General features: G+C 38.4%; 1 protein-coding gene across 4 annotated transcripts in view; it reads right to left on the bottom strand.

The window, feature by feature from the left end:
- Nucleotides 1-13,250: 13,250 nt before the first annotated feature.
- The window catches only part of nck2b (NCK adaptor protein 2b), a 74,661-nt gene continuing 62,381 nt past the window's right edge, over nucleotides 13,251-25,530 (bottom strand). For all 4 annotated transcript variants that reach the window (XM_073043546.1, XM_073043550.1, XM_073043549.1 and 1 more), the window contains exons 3-4: nucleotides 18,875-19,596; nucleotides 13,251-14,327 (exon numbers count right to left, since the gene is read on the bottom strand). In XM_073043546.1, coding sequence (XP_072899647.1) covers nucleotides 14,133-14,327; nucleotides 18,875-19,596 — 917 coding nt within the window. In that variant the 3' untranslated portion in view covers nucleotides 13,251-14,132. The remainder of the gene's footprint in view (nucleotides 14,328-18,874; nucleotides 19,597-25,530) is intronic.

Raw genomic sequence — 25,530 nt, 5'->3', positions numbered from 1 at the left:
TCTTTTAAAGTCATTTATTTGGCCATTGGATGTCGACAACACTGATATTGCCAGTAAAAACTGTACATTTCAGGTGGTAGTTAAGAGTCAACTACATTGGGTCATTACAGTATCGAAAGGAAAGGAGATGGGTTATAATAATCCCATAGATTTATTAGGAACCATTACTGAGACCAATTATTTTTTTAAAGTTTAAAACTCCAGATGTCATTGGTCAAATTAAGGTTCCCCAATTGCCGTGAGAACTCATGCTTAATCCAGTAAACTAAAAGCAAGCTTCCTTACCCATATGTTACTGTTACCCATCAGCAGGTCCGTCCAGACTTCTGCTCCTTATAGTGAAAGGGATTTGGAAGCTGCAGGTTCTAAGCCTAGAGTTCCAGGATCATTCTTCATGGACATTGGCATCAAAAGCTAGCAGTCTTTCACCAACTTGGCTGCAATTACAGGGAGCACTGAGTCAGAATACCAAGACAACCAAAGGAATATGTCAGGCTATGGCTTCACATTCACAAATTCTTTCTCTTGCTCACTCACCACCAGATAGAGCCATTGTCCCATTCTCCACTAATGCCTTTCCAGGCTGCCACTACCAAACACACGCTTACGTGTAAAAAAAAGGAAATGTAGTGCTTCTCTTTTGATGAAAGCATCTGAAGTAAAATAACATATGCAGCAAATACATGAGAAATTTAGTATATTGTCAGGAATACTATTACTACATATTACAAGATAGTTTTCTTTACCTTGTTTTCACTTCAAAAGCCCACATTTAGTGATACGAGATTTGGAATATATTGAAAAAATAAAATTAGAAATAAAAATGAGGAAAATACTTGATCTGTGGGAAAAGCCTGAATCTGCTGCTAGTGTTCATTTCCTGCCATAATTCATGGCTTGGCGTTGATTTATTTTTAATTCCTTTTTTTGGAGGGGTGGTTGACATTAGCACCATTGCCAAGGTCAGAAATTTACTGCTCTTGAAATATATGGTGAGTCATCTTCTTGAACTGCTGCAGAGCATCACCAAGGAATCAACTCAATGATGTGATATGCAACCACAGATAAACTACTCTTATTTTCAATTGGAACAGATTTAAATTTTGATTGATGATCTCGGGCAGTGTGCATTTGCAAATACTGTTGTAATTAGCGACTCCGTGCTGTGAAGGGATTATTCTCCACCTCCCCAACACAAAAAAAAGTGAAACAGAATTTGGACCAAATTAGATGATCACTTTACCAGAACCTGTACAATTTCAATAATGTATCTGAAATTGTTCTGGTTTATAATAAAAAGGCTAAATCATAGAACAAAAGAAAACTGCAGTTGCTAGAAATATTTAGAAGACAGGTGGCATGTAAGGATAGAGAAAAACTGAGCTAATGGTACAGAGCTGATGGTAACTAAGCAGATATCAGAATGCCAAACACAAGAAAATCTGCAGATGCTGAAAATCCAAAACAGCACCCACAAAATGCCGGAGGAACTCAGCACACCAGGCAGCATCTACGGAAAAGAGTAAATAATTGAAGTTTCGGGCTGAGGCTCTTCATCAGGACTGGAAAGGGGAGAAGTCAGAGTAAGAATGTGGGGTAGGGAGGGAGAAGTACAAGGTGATAGGTGACAGGTGAAACTGGGAGAGAGAGGGGGTGAAGTAAAGAGCTGGGAAGTTGATTGTTGAAAAAGATAAAGGGCTGGGGGGAGGTGGAATCTGACAGGAGAGCATAGAGGACAATGGAAGGGGAAGGAGTGCCAGAGGGAGGTGATGGGCAGGTAAGGAGATAAGCTGAGAGAGATAAAACAGGAATGGGAAATGGTGAAGGTGAGGGTGTAATTACCGGAAGTTTGAGAGCCCCAATTTCTGATACAAACAAAAAAGGCTGATTATTTGAAATTACGAAGAAAAAAGAACTGCAAAGTTGGTCTACTCTTTCACTCTGTTAGAATATGTTGGAAACTGGACACTAAGAAATCAGAATGGCAGTGGGATAGGGAATTAAAGTCAGAGACAACTGGGAACTCAAGTCACCCTTTCAGACTAGATACGCAAAGCAATCACAAAATCTGCAATGTAGGGAAATCTGTACTTGGCCATCGCAATCGGACCTGCACTCCAGCATCTTGTGTTTTCATAAACACATCAAAATTACTTTTCTTTAAAAAGAAACACCAATTTTATTTATACTTGATGCAACCTAATATTTAAAATGCTGCTTATCTTTTATACTTCAGCTTGATTTAATGGATAAAAACACTAGGCCATTGATTTTAATATAGCTAATAGATTGGCTATTTGACACTGCTGAGATACAAAGTTAATGTTAAATTGATCACCAAGATAAGCATTAATTTCAAATTTAAATTTTAGCTCAACATGCCACTTCCTTCTGACCAACTGTGAAAAAATTGAATTGCCTTTACGAGTTCTATTACTCAATCCTCTTACCCTGCATTGTTAATATTTAAAATTACATTGTTTATGACACCAAAGTTAATCAATAATTATTATTTTGTGGCTTTGGGGACTGCATGTTATGTTCTTTGAAAGATGGTAGGTCTGTTGATAAAGCAATTCGTATTCTAAAAAAATCAATGTTAGGAAGATGAACTTTGGAAATTGAACATTCAAGAAAGAAAATCCCTTAACACCAAATATAAACTTTAATTATATTAACAGTCTTCAGTTTTAAAATCAAATATAAAACTTTTACAAGGTAAACAGAAGGATCGGAAATTCAGGTTAAGTCAAACACAATATAAATTTACCCAAGAATCAGAAAGTAAGGTTAAATATACTTTGCAGATAAGGAGAAAATACTCTTTATTTGAATTTTGATAGTTTGTGTATTCCCACATATTTATAAATTTCTGATATGAAATCGCCTGACTATAGAAAGTGCTTTAGACCTTGACATCTTTAAACATAATTCTAAGTTTCTTTAATTATTTTGGCTATTTCAGCTGAAACAAAAATTCAGATTACAAGACCAAGTTGCCAATTTACACTTATATTAGCAATAAGGCAATAGGTCAGATAATGTTATTTAAAGCCATCTGCTCCAATACTTCAATTGCTATGTGTCTTAAGCATTCAATTCCTTGAATACATTCAGAATCTTACTGGTCAATAAATAGAGCTGCATTCTCCTTTACTTGCTTCCCCTACAATTAATGAACTATTAGGGAGATTAAAATCTAATTTTCTGTTAAAAAACTTTCAAGTTTCACACAAGACCTCTGAAGTACCTTAAGACTGATTCTCATTTCAGCCCCATATTCCGATATTTAAGCTTTTCTTAAACTTCAAAATGAATTCAATTCCTACATCACTGTATCTTATGGAGCAGCTGGTGCTTGAATACAGAAAAATGTGTAGATAAAAGACTAAACCATCTGGATAGTAATGATCCTCTCCTATCATTTGTGTCTGATCCATGTAAATAGCTTGGATAAATATATAAATAAACACACACACACACACACACACACACACACACACACACACACACAGTAACACAAATAAATTGTTGGAACTTCAGGAGTCAGAGATCAGACTTTCAATAAAAAATTATAATACATTTTAAACACAAACAACAATATTTATACAAGATTTGTTTGGATAGGGTATTTGTTAAAAAGCATAGAACATGCTCTGTAATGGATATATTAGTTTTAAAATCAAATGTAAAACTATTTCTTCTGACAATTACCATTGACCCAAGGTCAGGAATTTGCATTAAAAGACACTCTTCAAAAAAGGAGGAAACATCTTAAAACATCTTACTGAAAATTCCCCAATTTGACAATGTTTTTTGAACAACACTCTGCCAAATTTAACACTACAAGCCTTTGGTATTAACTTCGCATCCCCCCCACCCCCCAACCTTCCCCGCCTCAACCGAGCCCCAACTGCAAATGACTATTAAATCACTTTCCTTGTTGTCAATTCTTTAAAAAGTCATTTGCATACCCTGTAACTCCTAATACAGTAAAATGGCACCATTAAGTGACTAACCTTGCAGAGCTGCTAGAATGGGAATCAGATATTCCGATTTAGGACTACTACAGGTGAAATCCATAGTCACAGCTATGGGTACTTCAGTAAGCAGCATTGTTTCAAGATGTTTAAGAAACTGATCAATACTCAAAATCGATGAACCTTGGATGGCAGACTCTGGTCTCAAGTGCAGTTCTCCTTTAAGAAAATAGAAGTAGGGACACTGTACCAGTCAGCAGGTATGAATGAAACACAGAAGTCTTAGATTTCCATTCCCAATTATTTTGCTGGCGAATGTACAGTTGTGAGAAAATATTCGTGAACTCTTTGCAATTACCTGTTCTTCTGTGTTATTTACTCATAAAATGTGGTCTGATCTTCATCTTAGTCATAATAATTGGCATATACAATCTGCCTAAACAATTGTACTTTTCATGTCCTTATTGAATACATTGCTTAATTATTCACAGTCCAAGCTAGAAAAAGTATGTGGATCCTTGTATTTAATAACTGGTAGAACCTCTTTAGCAGCAAACCTCCACCAAAGGTTTCCTGTTGCTGCTGATCAGGATAGCACAATGGTGAGGAGGAATTTTACACCATTTCTCCAAACAAAAGTGTTTCAGTTCATCAGTATTTTTGGGATACTTTACATGAACAGCCCTCTTCAGGTCATGCCACAGCATCTCAATTGGGTTATGGTCTGGCCTCTGACTTTGCCATTCCAAAACACAAATTTTCTTCTTTTTAAACCATTCTGCTGCTGATTTACTTGTGTTTCAGATCATTGTCTTATTGCATCATCCAATTTCTATTAAGGCTCAGGTGACAGACTATTATCCTGACATTCTCCTGTATAACGTCTTGATACAGTTTTGAATTTATTGTTTCCTCAAGGATTGCAAGCTGCCTAGGCCCTGAGGCAGCAAAACTGCCCCAAACCAGGTTGCTCCTCACACCATGGGATGGGGTTTTGGTGTTGGTGTGCAGCGCCCTTTTCCCTCCTGACATAGTGGTGTGCATTTCTCCCAAAAAGTTCAGCTTCTGTCTCTTCTGTACAGAGAACATTGTCCCAGAAGCATTGTGAAACATTCAATTGGTCATTTGCATACGCGAGATGTGCAGCAATGATTTTTTTTGAAGAGCAGAGCTTTACTCTGTGGTGTCCTTCCTGTGTTTTTCTTACAGTGAACACAAAAACAGAGACTTTAGCAAGTTCTAGAGACTTCTGCAGGTCTTTTGCTGTTACCCTTGGGTTCTTTTTCACCTCCTTCAGCATTGCACATTGTGCTCTTGGTGTGATCATTGCAGGATGCCCACGCTTATGGAGAGTAGCAACAGTAATGAATATCCTCCATTTGTAGACAATTTCTCTTACTGTAGACTGATGAACACTCAGGTCTTTAGAAGTGCTTTTGGAGCCTTTTCTAGCTTCCTGCATCTCTACAATTCTCCTTGTAACCCACACCTCCAATCTCATCTTGAGTGGAGCACCTGACTCCAAATGGAGTTTGTAGAAGGCATTAGCCCAGAGGTTCATATACTTTTTAGAAGCTAAAATGTGATTGTTTTATACTGGTGTACTCAGTATTGACAAGAAGTACAATCATTTGTGTGTTATTAGTTTAGACAGATTGTGTTAGTCTATTATTGAGACTTAGATGGGGATCAGACCATATTTTATGAGTAATTAACAGATAATTGCAAAGGGTTCATAAACCATTTCTTGCAACTGCACAGTCTCTGAAAAATAAAACTGAAGACCTCAGTAAGTTTGCTGTACGAGGGACATCAGGGACTGTTGTGTAGTTTGCTTCATGGACAATTGGCTCACACCTACCATTTTGGATGCAGCGCAGCAGCCCAAGGGCTTCACCACCCTCTGCAAAGTGCAGCTCCATCTTTTAAAGGCAGAAGAGATGCAGTATGATTAACTCACCACGGTGCATAGATGTGGCAGTTCTGTCTCAGTCCTCCTCACCTGACCTGGAACATCTAGCAGTCAAACGTTGTCCATCTTATCTGCCGAGTGAGTTTTCTGCCATCATCCTGATAGTGGTGCACATTCCACCTCTGGCTAGTATCAGTAACGCATTGGAGGAGCTGAGCAATGTAATCAGCATGTATGAAACTGTGCAACCTAATGCCTTCCCTCTCAATACGGAATATTGTAACCAGGTTGGCTTGAAGCGGTCTCTGAACAACTATCACCAATGGAACAAGACAAGCTAACACACTGGACCACAGTTATACCAGCATCAAGAACACTTACTGTGACATCCCACGCCCTCACTTTGGAAAGTCTAATCAAGTGGCTGTACTTCTATTCCCAGCATATTGACAAATACTGAAGACCAGTGGTGAGGGCCAAGGAAGCCAATGCTTCCTACAAAGCAAACCCTAACATTATAATGTGATGTTCCACTCCCAGATGAGCTGAACATTTCTTATTCGCACTTTGAAAGGGAAAATAAAACTATACCTGTGTGAATCACTGCAGCATCTGGTGAGCCTGTGATCTCCATCTTGGGGGGCCGCTGTCAGAACATCTTTTAAGAGGATGAACCCTCACAAGGTGTCAAACCCTGATGGTGTACCTGGTAGGGCACTGAAAATCTATCCCAACCAACTGGTGGGAGTGTTCTGGACATCTTCAATCTCTTACTACTGCAGTCAGAGATACCCAGCTTTTTCAAAAGGGCGACAATCATACTACTGCCCCAGATCAGAGCAAGCTGCCTAATGCCCATTTCCCAGCGGCACTCACATGTACTGTGAAGTGCTTTGAGAGGTTGGTCATGGCTAGAATTAACTCCTGCCTTATCAAGGACCTAAACCCACTGTAATGTGGCCTATCACCAAAATAAGTTGACAGCAGATGCAATCTCAATAGCTCTCCACTTGTCTTTGGATCACCTAGACAATAGTAATACCATATCAGATAGCTGTTAATTGACAGGTCAGCGTTCAACATAACCATACCATCAGTTTTAATTAACAGGATCTAAAACCTGGGCCTCTGTACCTAGATCCTTGACCTCCTTACCGGGACACCACAGTCTGTGTAGATCAGAAATAATTTCTTCCCCTTGCTGACAATCAACACCTCAAAGATATACGCTTAGCCCATTGCTCTACACCCATGATTGTGGCTAGGAACAGACACCAGCTATAAATTTGCCAAAGGCACAATTATTGTTGGCAGAATTTCAGATGGTGTCTGTTCCTAGCCAAAATTACTACATAAAGTAGTAATATAGATCAGCTGGTTGAGGTGACCTTGTACTCAATGTCAATAAGACTGAGGAATTATTCGTGGACTTCGTGGAAAGGGGAAGTTGAGGGAACAGACACCAGTTTTCATCGAGTGATCAGCAGTGGAAATGGTGAGCAGTTGCAAGATCCTGGGCGTCAACATTGGAGGATCAATCCTGGTCCCAACAAATTGATACAGTTACAAAAAAGGCATGATAGTGGCTATATTTCATTAGGAGCTTGAGGAGAATTGGTATGTCACAAAGATACTTACAAGTTTCTACAGATGTACCACATAGAGCGTTCTAACTGGTTGCATCACTGTTGATATGAAGGGGCCAATGCACAGGGTTGGAAAAAAAGCTGCAGAAAGTTGTAACCTCTGCCAACTCCATCATGGGCACTAGCCTCCACAGCATCCAGTACACCTTTAAAAGATTATCCCTGAAAAGCTGACATCATTAAGGACCCCCATCACCCAGGACATGCCATCTTCTCATTGCCACAATCAAGGAAGTGGTACAGGAGCCAGAAGACACACACTCAACGTTTCATGAACAGCTTCTTCCCGTCGTCAAATTTATGAATGGATAATGAACCCATGAATACTACGTCATTTTTTTTTTACCCCTTTCTTTCTGCACTAATTTACACAGTCATGGAACACTACAGCACTGAAGTCTTTTGGTCCATCTAGCCTGTGCCAAACCATTATTCTGCCTATTCCCATCAGCCAGCACCCAGACTATAACCCTCCAGAACCGCACACATTATTCTAAATAAGGCCTCTCCACCTTATACAACTTCAACAAAATATCCCATCTCCTGTACTCAATACATTGATTTATGAGGGCCAATGTCTTAGAAGCTTTCTTTACAACCCTTTCCAGCTGTGGCTCCACTTTCAATGAATTATGGACCTGCATTCCCAGATCCATTTGTTCTACCACACTCATCAGTGCCTAACCACTCACTGCGTAAGACATATTCTAGTTGGTCCTACTATGCCTGCATTAAATTCCATTGTCATTTTTAAGCCCATTTTTCCAGCTGATGCAGATCCCACTGCAAGCCATGATAGTCTTTTTCGCTGTCCACTACACCCCCAATCCTGGTGTCATCTGCAAATTAGCCACATTATCACCTACGTCAATGATCTGGATGATAAACAACAACATACCCAGCATCAATCCCTGTGGCACAGCACTAGTCACAGGCTTCCAAAGAAGCAACTACCCACTACCGCTCTCTGGCTTCTCCCATGAAGACAATGTCTGATTTAATTTACTACCTCAACTTAAATGCCGAGTAACTGAACCTTCTTGACCAACCTCCCATGCGAGACCTTGTCAAATGCCTTGCTAAAGTCCATATCCAAAACATCCACTACTTTGCCTTTATCAATTTTCTTGAAAAAATAAGACTGGTTAGACATCATCTACCAGGCACAAAGCCATATTACCTATTCCTAACCAGTCCCTGTCTATCCAAACACTTATATATCCTGTCCTTAATACCTTTCAATAACTTTCCCACTACTGATGTCAGGCTCACTAGCCTATAATTTCCTGGCTTATTTTTAGAGCTGTTCCTAAACAATGGAAGATTAGCAATCCTCCGAAACTCTGGCACCTCACCGTGGCTAAGGATATTTTAAGGACACTTCTACCCACTTGTCAGCTATTAGTTAAAGGACCATAAACCACATTAGCTAAATAAAATTAGCTTTGGGAGTCTAATTGAACTGAAGCCTAAGCATTGCAGTATTTAAATCACTATTTAGTTTTATACAATAAATTGAGAAATGAACTGCTATTAAAGGAAGAATAAAGAGAACTTTAAAATCAGACCACTGGACCATGACAGATTGACACATATTGAGGGATGTGTTTTGCATGCCCAGTTCAATAACTGCTCCTCCAAGTGTGTGATCATTCTATTACACTGAGGCTACATCTGAAATTCTCCCTTTCAAAAATGCTGATAAAGTAGAACTCATTAATCTGAAGTATATAGATAGATAGATAGATAGATAGATAGATAGATAGATACTTTATTCATCCCCATGGGGAAATTCAACTTTTTTTCCAATGTCCCATACACTTGTTGTAGCAAAACTAATTACATACAATACTTAACTCAGTAAAAAAATATGATATGCATCTAAATCACTATCTCAAAAAGCATTAATAATAGCTTTTAAAAAGTTCTTAAGTCCTGGCGGTAGAATTGTAAAGCCTAATGGCATTGGGGAGTATTGACCTCTTCATCCTGTCTGAGGAGCATTGTATCGATAGTAACCTGTCGCTGAAACTGCTTCTCTGTCTCTGGATGGTGCTATGTAGAGGATGTTCAGAGTTATCCATAATTGACCGTAGCCTACTCAGCGCCCTTCGCTCAGCTACCAATGTTAAACTCTCCAGTACTTTGCCCACGACAGAGCCCGCCTTCCTTACCAGCTTATTAAGACGTGAGGCGTCCCTCTTCTTAATGCTTCCTCCCCAACACGCCACCACAAAGAAGAGGGCGCTCTCCACAACTGACCTATAGAACATCTTCAGCATCTCACTACAGACATTGAATGACGCCAACCTTCTTAGGAAGTACAGTCGACTCTGTGCCTTCCTGCACAAGGCATCTGTGTTGGCAGTCCAGTCTAGCTTCTCGTCTAACTGTACTAGTAGATGACTGAAGGAAAAAATGAAATTAAAAACAAAGTATATATATAAACATCTCTTTTGCATTTTAGATTCAGGATCTGATTTATTATCACCGGCATGTGTCGTGAAATTTGTTAACTTAGCAGCAGCAGTTCAATGTGATACATAATATAGAGGAAGAGAAAATATAGTAAATAAGTAAATCAGTTACAGTATATGCATATTGAATAGATTAAAAATTGTGCAAAAAACAGAACTAATATACATTTAAAAAGTGAGGTAGTGTCTAAGGGTTCAATGCCCATTTAGGAATCAATGGCAGAGGGAAAGAAACTGTTCCTGACTGTGTGCCCTCAGGCTTCTGTATCACTTGATGGTAAGTGAGAAAAGGGCATGCTCTGGGTGCTGGAGGTCCTTGATGATGGAAGCTACCTTTCTGAGACACTGCTCCTTGAAGATGTCCCGAGTACTTTGTGGCTAGTACCCAAGATGGAGCCAACTAAACTTACAACCCTCTGCAGCTTCTTTCGGTCCTGTGTAGTAGACCCCACCCATACCAGACAGTGACGCAGTCTGTCAGAATGCTCTCCACAGTACATCTATAGAGGTTTTTGAGTGTTTTTGTTGGCATGCCAGATCTCTTCAAACTCCTAATGAAGTATAGTCGCTGTCCTGTCTTCTTTATAGCTGCATCGATATGTTAGGATCAGGTTAGATCCACAGAGATCTTGACACCCAGGAACTTGAAACTACTCACTCTCCCCCCTTCTGCTCCCTCTATGAGGATTGGTATGTGTTCCTTCGTCTTACCCTTCCTGAAGTCCACAATCAGCTCTTTCATCTTACTGACATTGAGTGCCAGGTTGTTGCTGCGACACCACTCCGCTAGTAGGCATATCGAGCTCCTGTACGCCTTCTTGTCATCATTTGAGATTCTACCAACAATTGTTGTATCATCAGAAAATTTATATATATATATATATAGTATTTGAGCTATGCCTAGTCACACAGTCACGGATATATAGAGAGTAGAGCAGTGGGCTAAGCACACACCCGAGGTGTGCCAGTATTGATTGCTACTGAGAAAATGTTATCACCAATCCGCACAAATTGTGGTCTTCTGCTTAGGAAGTTGAGGATCCAATTGCAGAGGGAGGTACAGAGGCCCAGGTTCTACAACTTCTCAATCAGGATTGTTGCCTTCTCTGAAGAAATTGGTTAATATTTGTAAGTAACTTGGAGCCTTATGCATCTTAATGTTACTCTGCAAGATAGGCCCTTTTGCAGTTAATGTGAGGGATCAGATCATAAGAAATAGAAGAATTAGCTCATTCAGCCTATCAAGTCTTCTCCGCCATGTGATCGCGGCTGATTTATTTTCCCTCTCAACTCAATTCTCTTGCCTGCTCTCCAGAACCTTTAATGCCCTTACAAATCAAGAACCTATCAACCTCCTCTTTAAATATAACCAATGACTTCATAACCACAACCATCTATGACAATGAATTTCAGATTTACCATCCTCTGGCTAAAGACATTCCTCTTCATCTTTGTTTGAAAGTAACATCCTTTTATTCTGAGGCTGTCCTTCTATTGCCATATATTAAGCATTGAGTACATTCTGATAGCCATTAATAACAATACTTTATCTTTGGGATCATTTACATGCTAGTTAAGAATCGAGTGCAATAACATTAGTAAAAGATAATGACTTTAAAAGTGCACTTTGGCCCAAGACTCTGTGGGTGTGAAAAACCCATGTTTTAGGACTAGATAAAACAAACTTCTGTAAGAAAACTGGAATTGCCAGGAGTAAAAGATAAGTCAGTACATGGATTGTTATAGTAACAGATCCTTGATATGAATCTTAACAATTCTCTATGCAAAGTTACTTTCAGCAGACAAAGCACCTTGAAAATTGTAATGTATTTTCGTAAGTCTACATTTGGAAAACGCCATTCAGTTTTGTCCTGTGACATATTAGGAAATGGTAAAGACTTTGATTGTTCAAAGAGCAAATAAAATAGTATCAAATATAAAGTGCCATTCTCACTTTAAAAGCTGGCTTTAATAACGGTCTTCAGGGTGGGTTTGTGCCAAATGGAGCTGCAGTGGCACATCCAGTAGAATAGAGCTGCAGTGACCAATTCAGTCCTATTATCCAGTACCACCTGAGTGGAATTTGCACTCTGATTCCACCCCCCCCCCCCCCCCCCCCCCCCACAGCCCTAAGACATATGGATTAGTAGGTTAATTGGTCACAAGTGGCGCCAGTGAGCAAATATCTGGTAGAAATTGGGACAGTCCATAGGAATATGGCAAGAATATAATTCAACTAGTGTAGGGTGCTGGTCAGTAAGCTGAATGGTTCTGTGAAATAGTTTTTATAACTCATTTTTAATTAATAATTCATGTAAATGCTAGAAAATATATTCAAAATGTGATGACATTTTATGTACAATTGCAAATATTTCTATACCTCGTGCTGATGTGAACAACTAAAATTGTTCAAGAAACAATTCATATATGTTTACATGTGGCATCACTTCATTTATATTTAATCCTAAACTAAGAACACACATTTACACAGAGAAACAAATCAATAACTTCCTGAGACAGGACAGCCAGACCTGAAAAAAAAGATATTAAGCTGCACATGTAAATTGTCGGGGACTGAAGAGTGAATTCTCCCAAAAATATGAACAGTCAATGCAAAGAAAATGATGGTCAAAACCATGAGCAACAACAACTTGCAAGTATTTGTCTGTATGCAAAACAATGATTGCATGATAAAGTTACATAAAGTGTTTAGCGAAACTGCAATGAAGGTAGCGAAAAACATCTTGTCTAAATTGTTCTAGAATTTGGTCCCGTGTAATGTTAATTTTGTAATATGTAATTGACACCCCTTTACAAATGGGAATACATTGGAAAACACTTTCTAAACTGTTTACCATACTAATTAGTGTTATTAATTATAATTTTTTAACTTAATTTTTCAAGTGATAACTTGAAATCATTGTTTTCATTTAGACACACAATTTCATAAAATGACAAATACAAAAGTAGGTTTCTTCAAGAGAAACTAAGTATAACTTTGTTTAGCATAAATAAAATCATATTGCGTCATAGAAAAATGAGACAAATGCTTAAGGGGATGATGATATGCAATAATTTTGAAGTTCATTTTGGGCTGATTACACAACCATAGTACTAAAACTATGCTTCTAAAATGATGTTAAACATAGAGCTAGAATACATTTTCTTCACAGCATTTTAATCTTAAGCTGATGTAGTGTAAAGTGTAAAAAAAAATCACAAACTACACATCTCATGCTAGTAACCCCCAAAATGATCAGTTTTATTAATCTCACTTATTAGTGTCAACAACCTGCTACATATTATGGTGACAATTAAATACGTATTATTTACTTGAAACAAGCATAAGGATGCAAGAAACAAGCATAATGAGAGTGGCACAGCTGAAAGCACAGATAACATTGCCGTTCAGATTCTTACATTACAGACACCTGATTTCCATTAACCCTAAGCGTGTACTTTCCACTAGATGCAAATTACAGATCAAAATTTGTTACACTTATTTCTACAATCTTCCTTCGTAGTCTAGCAAGTGTTGACAATTCTATTGATATACTCTTTATGTGAAATTAAAATTATATAGAGTACAGAGTAAAGCACTTCTAGATTCTAGGAAACCTCAGTAACTACTTCATAAGCAAAAAGTACAGTACTCGGTGCCACATTTGTTATATCTATTTTCTCTTAATTAGCTGTAGCTTCAGTGCATTTAAACTGTGCCCGATAGTTTTCTCAAAAAGAATATAATTAGTGAATGTTTTAATTGGATTAATTAACACTGCAGTTTCAAGGACAGCATCTTCTAATCATCCATTTTCTAGCTAATTAAGTGTACATTTGGGAAAATCTAGACCAAGCGAGTACAAAAGTGAACACTAAGAAAGTGAAGAGGTTCAACATAACCTTTGGAAGGCAACATGTTTAATAGAATTAAAGACAAGCAGGCAAATAAACAGGGAAAATATATAAAATACAAAAGAAAAATATAATTAATGACACTCAAAGAGGCAAATCCATAGAAAACAATGTATCAGAACCTCTTAACATCTTTATTCTTTATAATTGTTCAGACCTAAGACTTTGCAAAACCTGGTCACCACCAGGTCTGTAGCCTTTATCACTGCAGGGGTTTGATTAGATACAACTTGTCTCCATGTTCACTTGTGAAGATAGGTGCCTTTTTGTAGTGTTCTACCAATTCATCCATTGTGTTAAATCGACGTTGCCCAATACAATACACTCCATTTACTAGCTGGACCTTGAAATGTTTGTTTTTTCCTGATGCTTTTAATGATATTGACAGGTCACTTGGCTGGAAGAGAAAAATAATTGGCTCTGATTATACTGTTTGCATAAAGCCAACCTTCAAACATTTACTCCAGCAACAGTATCTGATCAAACTAACACATTCACACCATCTCATTAGATTGTGTCCTTTATGGTTACACAGTACGTTTCTAGACCAAGATTGTACTGAAATAAAATTAATGTCCGATTTATTCATTAATGCATTCAATTAATTTTACTGAATTAGACTTCTCTCAAAGGTAATTGCAAATGTTTAAGGAGACACCATACACATTTAGGAAACTGATCAGATACAGTGAACTCAAATGGCAGGTTGCAACTTCATCAGAAATCAAGTTACAAAGCCAAGTTCTGGGCGATGCTCCTGAATTTCATATACATTTTGATCAAGTTATGCAAACAAAATGGACGTACTAAGTTGTTAACCTCTAATTAACCCACAGAATTGATGTGAAAGAAACCTGCGAATGACTGGGAAAAACTGACGATTGAAGGAAAAGCTGCTAGGCACTTCAGAGTTAATCATTTTCACAAAACTACATCATTTTACACCAGTAACAGATTGGGTTGTGGGTGGAGAACGGGACAGTAAATTTCTTCCTTTTCATTTGTACCAAGCTTTCTGACTTAATCTATTCACACTCATGCCACATACCTAATGAGGTAATATGAGGAGAGCAATGAGAGGTAGAATATTCTAGCTGTCAAAATTATACAAATTACTAAGTACAACTGCTGAAATATTGACTGGTATTTTAAACTATTATGCACTGGTACCCCACTTGATATTCTTAATACACCTTGAGAGTGCCAATTCAAATTACAGCACTTGGTGCTGGTGTCCAAACAGCCACAAGTCTGTGCCCCATCTGCGCTTTAAAATAAATACATTCTCTTTGGTTGTGTAATGCACTTTGCTGTCCTGCAATCCTTATGCAAAACATTGTCATTAGCTGCATTTCCAGCCAAACAGCTGTGATCTCACCAGCGTTCCAATAGAGAGAAGTTGCTATCAGTCCCAGGAACAATCCCCATTAACCAAGCAAGCCAGGATACAGTCCAGCTTGCCCAATACAGGTAACTACTACATATTGCCTTGGCTGTCAAACTTTAACAATTACATTTCTGTGAAATTATCAATGGAGGATTGCACCCTCAACCAGATTCCCCAAAATGCAGTACTACAAGGAATGCATTTTTGCTCTTAATCCTGGGAATTCAATCCAGAGCACAAAGATATCAATATCCCTAATTGTAGCTGAGCCCTTATTCTAATATAAATTGTTTCAATTTAATTCCAATGACAAGTTAATAGGGTTGTTAAGAAGGCATATGGTGTGTTCATTTTCATTAGTTGGGAGATTGAGTTCAAGAACTGTGAGGTAATGTTGCAGCTCTATAAAACCCTGGTTGGAAGAACACTTGGTGTATTGTGCTCAGTTCTAATAACCTCATTATAGGAAGAATGTGGAAGCTTTAAAAAAGGTGCAAAGGAGATTTATCAGGATGCTGCCTGGATTGGAGATGTGTCTTACGAAGATGGGTTGAGCGAGCTTGGTTTTTCACTTTAGAGTGCAGAAGGATGAGAGATGACTTGATAGAGGTGTACATGATAAAAGGCCTAGATTGAATAGATAATCAGAGACCTTTCCCCCAAGTCAAAAAGAATAAGAGGGCATGATTTAAGGTGATTGGAGGAAAGTATAGAAGAATTTCAGATGCAAGGTCTTTACACAGAAAATAATGGGTGTGTGAAATAACCTGCCAAGAGAGGTGGTAGAGGCAGACACGAGGGGGAATTCTTAGATAGGCACATGGATAATAGGAAAATTGTGGGCTCTGTAGGATGGAAGGATTGAATGATCTATGAGCAATTTAAAAGGTCAGTACAACATCACGGCCAAAAGGCCTGTACTCTTCTGTAATATTTTAAGTTTTATAGTCTTAAAGAGTTTCACTGATGCATAAATTTGTTGTTCTATTTTACAAAGAGTAAAACTAGACACTTGATATCAGCCAGTGATGTAGTGGCATCAGCACTGGACTTTGAGGCAGATGGTCCCGAGTTCAAATCTGGCCAGATCCCAACCTGGGCAGTAGCAGTATCTGTGCAGAAGAAAGTCCTAGCAATCTACTTCCACATCTTGCCATGAAAACCCTATGGACAATTACACAATCCATAGGGCTGCCATGAGTCAAGACCAACTCAACAGCACTCAACAACAACAAAACTAGACAATGATGAAAAATTGAAGCAACAGACACAAAATTCTGGAGGAAATGGACATCCTGATGAAGGGCCTCTGCCCAAAACATTGACTGTACTCTTTTCCATAGATGCTGCCTGGCCTGCTGAGTTCCTCCAGCATTTTGCGTGTGTTGCCTGGATTTCCAGCATCTGCAGATTTTCTCTTGTTAATGATGAAAAACTAATGGAATGTACAGATCAAAAAACAATTAGAATTAAAAATTTAACACTTCAGAAAACTAAAGTTTAAAAACTGTAGGTAGTCATCTGTACACCAAAACATTAGCAAATAAAATTTTGTCATAGAAAAGATATGGAATTAAATTGAAATCATATTAATTTCCTGTTGAAATTATTCTAAAGAATCACTGTCAACAAATTGAAAGATGGCATGCAGATACAATGTTCTCGTCTTTAAATGAAGGGAAACCTGGAAAACGTGTGGACACACAGTTTAACAACTTTAAAAAGGAAGAATGTATATTTTAGGAGGTATTGACAAGGATATATAGCTAATGCCGACAGTAATCTGAACCATCTGGTATCTAACAAAATACATTTTCCTCTTCCTGCTTCTTCCGTCAGTCTCACTAAAAATATTATTACACAGAAACTCAAACAGAAAATCCAAGCAGACTGTTTTCTTTTGATGCCATACTGGATAAGTGGTTAAACTCTGTATTGACGGCAAACCATAAAATCAAAAGCTACAGTTTCTCACCAGATTAAGTTAACCTGTCATGGATATAAAGGACACAATTTCCACAGCAGACAGTGTAAACATCTAATATACAATAGCAGGTTTTAGTGTCTTAAAAATGAGTTGGAGGTTTTCTATTCCAGATGTTGGTGGGGTGGGGACTGCAAATTAGAAAACGTTCTTCAGTTTACTTCATACTTTAGTGTTTTATACTTACGAATGATTTAAAGGAATGCAGTAAAAGGCCAATGAATAGGAAGCACTAAAGCTAGATTTATTGGGATGAATAATGATTCCATTAAATGGAATAACGAAGGGTTTCACAGGAGCAGTTAAATATTTATGTATTACTTAGCATTTACAATACACAATTCAATACATAACTCCCCATTAATTCTGCTGCCACTTACCTTCACTATGGGCAATTTGCAGTAGCCAATTAACCTATCAATGTGTCTTTAGGACATGTGAGGAAACTGAAGCACATGATGGAAATCTAAGGTCACAGGAAGAACATACAAAGTCTACAGACAGTACCTAAAGTCAGGACAGAACCCAGTTCCCCAAAGCTGTAAGCAATATCACTAGCTGTTGTACCAACATGCCACATCTGTGATATTGTAAAGTGCAGGGTGAAACATGGAAGGTAGGCAGGAACATTAGAACCAAGAACAGGGGAAAATGAGAAACCATTTTGCTCAAAACTGCAAATTTAATAATATTAAAGCATGTAGATTCATATATTCATATATACCAACAGTGCCACCTGTTGGCTTAAAAGCTGACTACTAAACATCCCCCTTTAAAAATAAACTCAGGTTTTATATCCAAATTTGCTGAAAACTACTGGCTAGAAACAAATGTGAAAATAACTATATGGCAGTTTATGTATAATCCTGAAGCCCATATAACAAAAATGATTTGCATTTGATCTAGAGAAATTTAGGATTATGCCTTGTACCAGAGAACAAACTAATTTTAAACTTGGAAGTGAAGATAACCTATCATAACAAAATAACCTATGCCAATATATCTGAAGACGGTTTCCAAAATCTTTGTGTTTGACCTTATGTTTGTTCATTGTACAAATAGGAGCTAGTGATCACTGATATTAGTCCAGATTTTCCTGTTTCTGCGAAATTCTGGCCTGTTATACTAAAAATAAAACTATCTATTTTATTAACTTTTGAAATTTCCATTGTTTTGCACTTAAAAAACATTAATCAACAGTAAGTCATGGCATGCAAGTCAAAACAAAAAGCATACATGATGACTGAAGTATATTCAAGCAAACACTAAAGAAAAACCTATCCTAGATGTATTAATATTTCAAGCATCACAATTATATTTTTCATTTCTGCTGAGTGAAAGAAGCCAATGTGTTTGCAAAACTGGCAAATACTGCAACATGTGCAGGGCACTTAAAAAATACATTTGGCATGAAATTGTATCTGAGTAAACAAAAAACTAGCATTCTGATAACCATCAATATTGCCAGAAAATACTCACAACAGTTGTATGTTAATTCATTCTCATACAATCTCAAAAAATGTCAAGGTACACAAAAACATCAATTTGCTGACTAGGGCAGCATGATACTCACCGATGATTCACTATCTCTAACAAGAAAGTCACCATCAATTCCCTTCTCATTTAGAACCATTTCAGCCTGATGCCGTGTGACATTACCATAGTACCATTCCTTTCCAGCGAACTTTCCTGTTGAAGATGGGCCAGTATAGCTAATCTGAGAAGCATGTGAACTGCCCATAGGAGGTCCATCATTTAAGATAACTACATAGTTTTTGGGAACAAGACCAATTTGTCCTTTAGAATTTTGACACTTCCACCATTCTGGATCATTCTCTGGTTTCTCAATGACATCCATAATTTCACCCTTTTCAAAATTTAGTTCTTCCTCTGTGACAGAGCTGAATGGGTAAAGAGTCTGTACCACATGAAGTACTTTTGTGGTTTGCCCATTACTGACTGCTGCTCCCAGTCTAGAAGTGAAAAAACTGGGTGAATCAGCAGTGGCCTCATCAACTTCTTCTACAACATAATTAGATGGAAACCAACCAACTTGTCCATTGTAGCCACCTCTCCACCAACCATCGCTACATTTTTCCATAACAGTAACACGTGATCCCTTCACAAGCGATAACTCATCATCTCTCTCGGGCACATAAGCAAATTTGACATATGCTGGTATATTCAAATCATATATACGGTCCAAACTTCCACCATTTGTTGAGAACTCTGCATCTGTGCTTGGTGTAGGGGAAGCATCTCTTGCACTTGTCTTTCTTCTTGCTTTACCCAAACCTGTGTGGAGAATACAAAAGATTAAAAAAAATAAATTGTAATGTATAAAATGCAATAAACATTATTAAAAGAGCAATGAAAGACTAGGATTTTATTCTTTTTAATATTCAATCTTTGTTTAGCAGAAAGCATTTAAAGGCAAATGACTACTTGCTTGGCAACCACTAAATTTTCAAATATAGAAGCACTGAAATGCATGCTTCATTGCAAAATGTCATAAGAAATATTATTCAATTTTTTTCCAGATTAAATCATCATGTATTTCAGATATGATTTTAGTTCCTCACTACCCAAAAGCAATTCAAAATACACTCCAAAACTTAGTTCCAAAAATCAAATATTAATATTTTGGTCAGAGTTATTTTCTTATTAATTCTACAAAGTAATTTTTCAGGCATTTCCTGCAAAAGACTTATTTTCCTGCAAAATATTGGCTTTCTTGGCTTTTCAGCAGAAGCCCGTGTTGAGTTGCTTTACCGATAGAATTTCCTCTCTCCCTTTTCATACCTCCAGTCCACTCAATTTGTCCATCATTCAACTTAAATTGAAGAGGAAAGTTATGTTAATATTGCAAGGATCTATGTACTCCAGATTGACAAAGCTACCATCTTCAAGCACATTTATATTTTACAGTACATAAAAAGCTTCATTTTCCTTGCAAACGATACTCACATTAACACTTCCAATCAAATCATGAAAACAAAGATATAAAGATTTTAAGAAACCCAGAAATATAACAAGCTACCAAAGCCACTATAGAAGATGATTCAAGTTAATTTCTAACATGTGTTACATAAAAATGCCATCTCACCAAACTTCCTCAATGTTGTGCTGTTAGCAGTCAGGCAGCATTAGTGGTTTTGCATTTTATTCCATTGAAAACTAGTCTTCATATGATGTTGCATTTTATCATTGTCTTCTAACTAGACTATATTGTTGGTACTAACCTATGGTTGCATTGAACAGTATAAAAACATGAATAATGTTGCTTCAAATATAATTATGAGAAATCATGCTAAAATAGTCTAAAGAAAGTGGTAACAATTATTTAGAGAGAAGTGAAAGATACAAATCAAAAATTGCTATTAAAACCATAGAAGAAAGCACAGAATAGGAGCAATTTTACTTATAAGTCCTCTAATGCATTAATCAGAATTTTTATAGCATTATTTGTTCCATGTAATTACAGGCTTTTACAAAGCAATCCAATTGGCTTATAAAATAAGCATCAAATCAAAGCTACTGGAATAGACAATACTGTTCCTTTGCTTAAGGAAAGAAAGATAATCCAGGAAATGATAGGCCTGTCTGCTTCATATCAATGGCAGGGAGAGCTACTGGAGAGCATAATTAGATAGAGGAGTTGAGTTATTCATATTTGGAAAAACAAGAAACTCATTTAGAACAGTCAGCACAGCTTTGTGCAGAGCAGGCCATATCTTACAAATCTGAGTGGGATTTTTTTTTTAAGGTAATCAAGGTGATTGAGGAGGGTAGCAGTGAATTTGTCCACATAGAATTTCATAAACTATATTAAATGGACTTGGATGAAAATATAGACGGGTTGGCTTGTTAATTTGCAGATGATACAAAGTTGGCGGAATTCTGAACAGTGGAGGTGGTCAAAGGATTCAGCAGGACACAGATCAGTTATTAGATTTGGCAGAGAAATGGCCAATGGAGTTTAATCAGGACAAGTGAAAGGTGGTATACTTTGGAGACCCTTAATGGCATTGATATACAGAAGATCTCAGGGGCCAAATGCATACCTCTCAGAAAACAGCAATGCAATTAGAGATGTAAAGGTGGCGTACATCATGTTTGCCTTCATCATTAGGGACATAGACTACAGAGTCTCGAGACTATGCAGTTGTATAAAATCTTGATTTAGGTACACAGGAAGCATTACATTCAATTCTGGTCACCAGTTACCTGGGTGACATGAAGGCTTTGGAGGGAATAATGAAGAGGTTTACCAGAATGCTGCCAGGATTAGAGGATATGAGGATAGACAAACTTGGATTGTTTTCTCTGGAGCATTGGAGGCCAAGGGGAAGACTCAAAGATGATTATAACAAACAGCCAGCCGCTTCCCCGTCAACCAAGAGTACAAATGCCAAAAGCTATAGGGCACAGCTTTAAGGTGAGTGGAAGGAAGTTTAAAGGGGATGGGTGGGGCAGAAAGATAGAGGTCAGTGCCTGGAACATGCTGTCAGGGCTGGTATGAATGTGCAGGGAATAAAGGGATATGGATCATGAGCAGACCGAAAGTATGTAATTTGACAACATTCTTGGCACAGATACTGTAGGCTTAAGGGGCTGTTCCTTTGCTCTTCTGTTCTAATATGTAAAAAATGTTCCATTATTATTTCTTTTTCCCTCTATTATGAAACTACATCCATTTGTTTGTTTTTCCAAATTTGAGCCTCATGATCTTGTATATCCCTCAACTTTTTTTGGTCCAAAGAGAAAGCCAGCTGCTGATGAGATCCCTCAACACAAGGAATATTCCAGGGATTATTTCCTGCATGCTGTCAAGAACAGTAACATTTTTCCTAGTATTATGACCAAAATTGGACATTATTCTCCTGTTAATACTAACTAATGTCTCATAGAAATTAGCAAGGCCTCCTCCTATTGCACTTGTAAAACCCGTGATCCCATGTGCATTAAAAGCTATCTTACAATATTTGTTATTTTAAAAGATTCATAAACATATATATTCAAGTCTCAGCTTCAATACATTCTTAAAAACTGTACCATTTAGTCTATATCACCTTTCCTTGTTCTTTCTGTTAAAATGTATGACTTGGCATTTCTCTGTGCTGTATTTTATCTGCCTCTTGTTTGTTCATTAGGTCTGTATTTCTCTCCACCAAAATTTATTTACTTCAAAGTTCAAAGTAAATGTATTATCAAAGTATGGATATGTTAACACCATATACTACCTTGAGATTTGTTTTCTTGCAGACACTTAAAAGGAAAAAACAACAGAATTTTACAAAATGTACATAAAGACTGACAAACCCCAATCTGCAAAATGCCAGAAACTTTGCAAACAAAATACTGAGAACATGAATGCAAATAGTCCTAGAAAGTGAGTCGGTGGATCATGGAATAAATTCAGAGTAGCAGTGATGAAGTTATACCCATGGGTTCAGGAGACTGATGGTGGGTAAGGGAATAACTATCCCTGAACCTGGTGGTGTTTGAACTAAGATTTCTGCACCTCCTGCCTGATCATAGCTGTGAGAAGATGGCATGGCTTGGAAGGTGGGGATCTTTGATGATGGATGCTGATACTTCTGCAAAAACTCATTAAAGGTTCAGTCTCACATTTCTCACCTTTGCTCAAACATTATCATAAGCAATATTAGGGTAATTGTCCCCAAACAGAACAGTACACTTCTTGAACATCTTCCTACTTTATCTACAAATTTGTTCATTCAGTGGTGGCTCAGAATTTTTCCAGTAATATAACCTCTTCTTGCTTCTTAGCACATTTATGAAGGTTTGAGGACATCATCTCCAACCTTGATAAGGTTTGCTGTCCAACTATTTTATTTTGCTGGATCTTTTCTGAGCACCATGCATCTAGAAATATGGAATAGCTGCTATTAATTTTTGATACCATGTTTCAGTTACTACCACAATACATTCCCAGAAAACTATTTATGCCTGCCCTTCACCCTTATTTGCTACAATCTATGTGTTTCCACACCTGAATTCTAAACCAGACTCTCACACACACCCAATACTGAACTACTTTCTAATCCAGTGTTAAGACTCACACCTTTTGGTGTGTGATATTTCACTTTCATTGCTCTAGGCTGGTAATGAGCATGCTCTATATTATTCAATCTGTTACCCACTGCAACTTGGCAAATATTCCACCCCTTTGGCGACAAATTGTCCTATACGCTACCAGGGCTGACTTCAGGGCTGATAATTTACTCCTAGTGTTCCTACATTAATCTCACAAATTCTCCGCTCCTACACTTTCCTTGTTGGAGAGAATTAGACTTATTTAATTCTTCCAGGAAGTAATAAATGAACATGCAGTTATTTCTTCGGCAGTTTGAACGGGGCATGACTGCGCAAGTGCATGGAGGTCAGCCAGTGAAAACAGTGGGAAGAGTTTAAAAGGAAGACAGATTTACAGAGCGGGCGACAGAGTAGGAAGGCTTTGGCTCCAATGGAGCTTAGGCGATAACGGGTTGAGGCCAGGTACGTTATCTGTTTAAAATAAAGACCGAGCGTATGTGTGTGAGGCCGGTTTTCTGTGCTGGGTGTCAAATGTGGGAGGTCTTAGAGACTCCCATCCTCCCGGACAACCACATCTGCACCAGGTACGTCGAGCTGCAGCTGCTTAGAGATGAGGTTAGGGAACTGGAGCTGCAGCTTGATGACTTTCGTCTGGTCAGAGAGAGTGAGGAGGTGATAGCGAGGAGCTATAGACAGGTAGTCACTCTGGGACCACAGGAGACAGAGAAGTGGGTAACAGTCAGGAAAGGGAAGGGCAAGAAGCAGAGTACTAGAAAATACCTCAGTTGCTGTCCCACTTAACAATAACTATTCCTGCTTGAGTACTGTTGGGAGGGGGGACAGCCTACTGGGGGTAGCAACAGCGGTCGCACCTCTGGCAGAGTCTGGCCCTATGGCTCAGTTGGGTAAGGAAAGGAAGAGGATGGCAGCAGTGATGGGTACTCCATAGTTAGGGGGTCAAATAGGTGACTCTGTGGACGCAGGAAAGAAACGCGGATGGTAGTTTGCCTCCCAGATGCCAGGGTCTGGGATGTTTCTGATCGTGTCCACGATATCTTGAAATGGGAAGGAGAATAGCTAGAGGTTGTGGTACATATTGGTACAAACAACATCGGTAGGAAAAGAGAGCAGGTCCTGAAAAAAAGACTACAGGGAGTTAGGAAAGAAGTTGAGAAGCAGGACCTCAAAGGTAGTAATCTCGGGATTACTGCCAGTGCCACAGGACAGTGAGTATAGGATTAGAATGAGATGGAGGATAAATGCGTGGCTGAGGGATTGGAGCAGGGGGCAGGGATTCAGATTTCTGGATCATTGGGACCTCTTTTGGGGCAGGTGTGACAAAAAGGACAGGTTGAATCGGAGGGGGACCAATATCCTGGTGGGAAGGTTTGCTAAGGCTACTGAGGAGAGTTTAAACTAGAATTGCTGGTGGGGGGGGGGGGACCGAACTAAAGTGATGGAGGAAAGGGAGGCTGGCTCACAAATAGAGAAAGTTTGGAGACAGTGCGAAAGGCAGGATAGGCAGGGACGCGCTCAGTCTAATGGTTTGAGATGTGTCTATTTTAGTGCAAGGAGTATCATGAATAAAGCCGATGAGGCTAGAGTGTGGATCAGCACTTGAAGCTATGATATTGTGGCCATTACAGAGACTTGGATGGTGCAGGGGCAGGAATGGCTACTTCAGGTGCCAGGCTTTAGATGTTTCAGAACGGATAGGGAGGGAGGCAAAAGAGGTGGGGGCATGGCACTGTTGATCAGAGATAGTGTCACGGCTGCAGAAAAGGTGGATGCCATGAAGGGATTGTGGGTGGAAGTTAGTAATAGGAAGGGGTCAATAACTCTACTGGGTGTTTTTTTTTTATATAGACCACCCAATAGTAACAGGCGCATTGAGGAGCAGATAGGGAGACAGATTCTGAAAACGACTAATAATAACAGGGTTGTTGTGGTGGGAAATTTTAATTTCCCGAATATTGATTGGCATCTCCCTAGAGTGAGGGGTTCAGACGAGTTGCAGTTTGTTAGGTGTGTTCATGAAGGTTTCTTGACACAATATGTAGATAAGCCTACAAGAGGAGAGGCTGTACTTGATCTGGTATTGAGAAATGAACCTGGTCAGGTGTCAGGTCTCTTAGTGGGAGAGCATTTTTGGAGATAGTGATCACAATT

Source organism: Hemitrygon akajei, chromosome 4 (genome assembly GCF_048418815.1).
Source record: "Hemitrygon akajei chromosome 4, sHemAka1.3, whole genome shotgun sequence".
NCBI lineage: Eukaryota > Metazoa > Chordata > Chondrichthyes > Myliobatiformes > Dasyatidae > Hemitrygon > Hemitrygon akajei.
The sequence above is the reverse complement of the archived record's forward strand: the minus strand, read 5'-3'. Positions and strand labels throughout refer to the sequence as shown.